The sequence below is a fragment of the Hoplias malabaricus genome, chromosome 1 (assembly GCF_029633855.1).
Source record: "Hoplias malabaricus isolate fHopMal1 chromosome 1, fHopMal1.hap1, whole genome shotgun sequence".
Classification (NCBI taxonomy): Eukaryota; Metazoa; Chordata; class Actinopteri; order Characiformes; family Erythrinidae; genus Hoplias; species Hoplias malabaricus.
In genome coordinates, this window is record NC_089800.1 from 90156271 (window position 1) to 90158770 (window position 2500).

At 50.0% G+C, this 2500-nt stretch overlaps 1 protein-coding gene across 1 annotated transcript in view; it reads right to left on the minus strand.

Annotated features, from left to right (window-relative positions):
- cnsta (consortin, connexin sorting protein a) overlaps positions 1 to 2500 on the minus strand; it is a 26078-nt gene that overhangs the window by 13859 nt on the left and 9719 nt on the right. The window contains exon 9 of the mRNA XM_066658208.1: positions 2177 to 2264. Coding sequence (XP_066514305.1) covers positions 2177 to 2264 — 88 coding nt within the window. The remainder of the gene's footprint in view (positions 1 to 2176; positions 2265 to 2500) is intronic.

Here is a 2500-nt window from a genome sequence, read left to right on the forward strand (position 1 = left end):
AGAGCGCTGGACACGCACTTCACGCACTTCACACACTTCACAGATCCGATCTGAAACTGACCTTGTCACTGTTTACAGCCAATGTCCGCTCCTTTTAAAGTTAATAACTTTAATCTTAAATCTCTGTGACGGAGTCTGTGTTTCCCCACAATGTTAATTAGTCACTTTCTGTGTTTGAGGTAGTTGTAACTTCAGGCTCCTGCAGGGGGTGCTGCAGGTGGGTGACTGGGCTGTAAACACCTGCGGAGTGTGAGAAGGGAGTCATAGAATGAGAAGAGGTGGTGCAGTGCAGTGAAAGTCTCGTGATAATATCATGAAAGTGATTATATTTGGGCTCCAAAGGTGTGTGGAAGTGAGCGGTCACTCGTGTCAATCAGCAGCAGCACAACCACCAGTCTACAGGAAACTGTCCTCAGAGCTGTGGCCGAAAGACGAACCTGATGGACAGGGAACGCTGCCGTGATTCACGGCTTTCAGACAAGAACAACTTCTAGAAGTCACTGCAGGGCCTTAGCAATCAACAGATCTGTCTCAAAACCTACTGAGCGTTCGACAGGAGCCTCGTTCACACAGGAACTCTGGAGAATCTCTAGAGGGGGATATAGAGAGCATTTTTGGTCACAGTGAGCACGCTCCTGACACGTGGGCTGTCCCACCTCTTAAACACTTCAAATACGCTGCCTACCGTAAAACTTTGGTTGAATTTAAAGGCAGCATTGAAGCGTTCCTCAGCCGCGATGACAAACCCATGATGCGCCGCGCGCACAGCTCCCGTCTATTTCCCTCCTCTCCCAGAACAAAAATAATTAAAATCACCATAAATGTGTGAGGAGCAGAATCCACTGCGCTGAAATGCCGCAGCGACGCTAGCCGCTGAGGGAAGTAAACGGTAAGTCAGGTAAAGTGCGCTGTAGGGAATTTCTGAAAGAACCTCTGCAGGGAACTGCACGCCATGAACACATGGACCTGAGCAGAACACAAGAGCCCTTCTCTCACTTCTGCTCACAAACACCCCACTCAAACCGGCATTAACCTGTGTCCTGGGCGGTCCGATTGTACGCGGTCAGCACAAAGTCCAGGAGTGAACGGGGTATAGTCCGTCTCGAGGACGCAGTGTGACGTTGTTGCTGTTACAGTTACATTACTTAAGGTGGAACTGACTCTAAATTCAGGAGAGCGCTAACTGCTGACGTTCTCTGATCAGATGAGTGTGTTTGCGCTGTGTGTGAACGACGCTGGGTGTCGGGTTCGACGTAGTCCTCAGGAAGCCGTCAGTGAGGACAGGGGGCATGTGGCGCTGTGATGTTCTGGGGATGGTTTAATTACAGAGATGAGTGTTTGGTCGAGTTACCTTTCGTTCGTTTCCCCTGGACTGTAAAACGGCAGGGAAGGCTCCAAAGCATTCATTAAATACAAGTGAACACCGTCACCTTCTTCCAGGTACTGATCCAGTTCACGGCAAACAAAACCACAGCTGTGTCTTTCCTGTAAATCACCAACGTCCCGCAGTAATTCTCTTATTCACTTCTACAGAGATGAGACAGTCCTGAGAACTCTCTACACTCCGAGATCCATTCCTCCGCCTTCTCCACTGCGAGTTTATCATTAAACACCTCTAAGCTAAAGATTATGTGGTTTGGGCGAAGGGCAGGAAAAATAAACCCATTTTACCAAAGGAGCGGGTCACAACTTACAGAACATTATCGTGTTCAGGTCCAGGACCCGTGTGTTTGACTCGTCTTCCTCTGTTTGACGGTGGAGACCCGTGTAACAGTTCTCTTCAGAAGCTTGATGCTCGGCACCATTCTGTTCTTCCCTTTAGAACTCACTCCACACTGTACTCACTGCTTCACACTCATTTACACAGCCCTCACCTGTCAGTCCCCGCCGTGTCAACACACTGCACATAACCCCGGCTCCTCCAGTACATCCCACTCGACCCCCCCCAGACTCCTCTGCTCCACACGACGGGAACAGGCTTCAGCCGATGTCACAACTAAAGACTGTACGTCTGACTCAGCGCTCAGAAACATTACTGACACACACACACACACACACACACACACACCTGCTTCTCTGCTGTTTGACTTTGTGATGGTTGTGTAATAATGTTAACCCTGTAATGCCCAGGTGATTCAGCAGGTGATGAGGGGTGCTACAGGTAAAGGAGACTCACCTGAAGTATTCAGACGCTCTGACGCCCTCTGATTCTGCTGACGTCTCTCACTGACCACACTGTTCCTCTGGACTTTACCCAGCGCACCCTGCACACACACACACACACACACACCACAGTGTAAATTCATTAACCCTCTCATCTCACACACACACACAGCACAAGTCAAACACACACTGCACAGCCCCGTGGGTCTGAAAGGATGTGGAGTCGTCCTTTTGGCCGCTCTCTCTCTGCTCAGACGACTCTGTACCATGCTCTGAAGTCATTTCACAGACGACACAGAGAACACCCCGCGGTGTCTGCCGCTGTGTCTCAGGACTC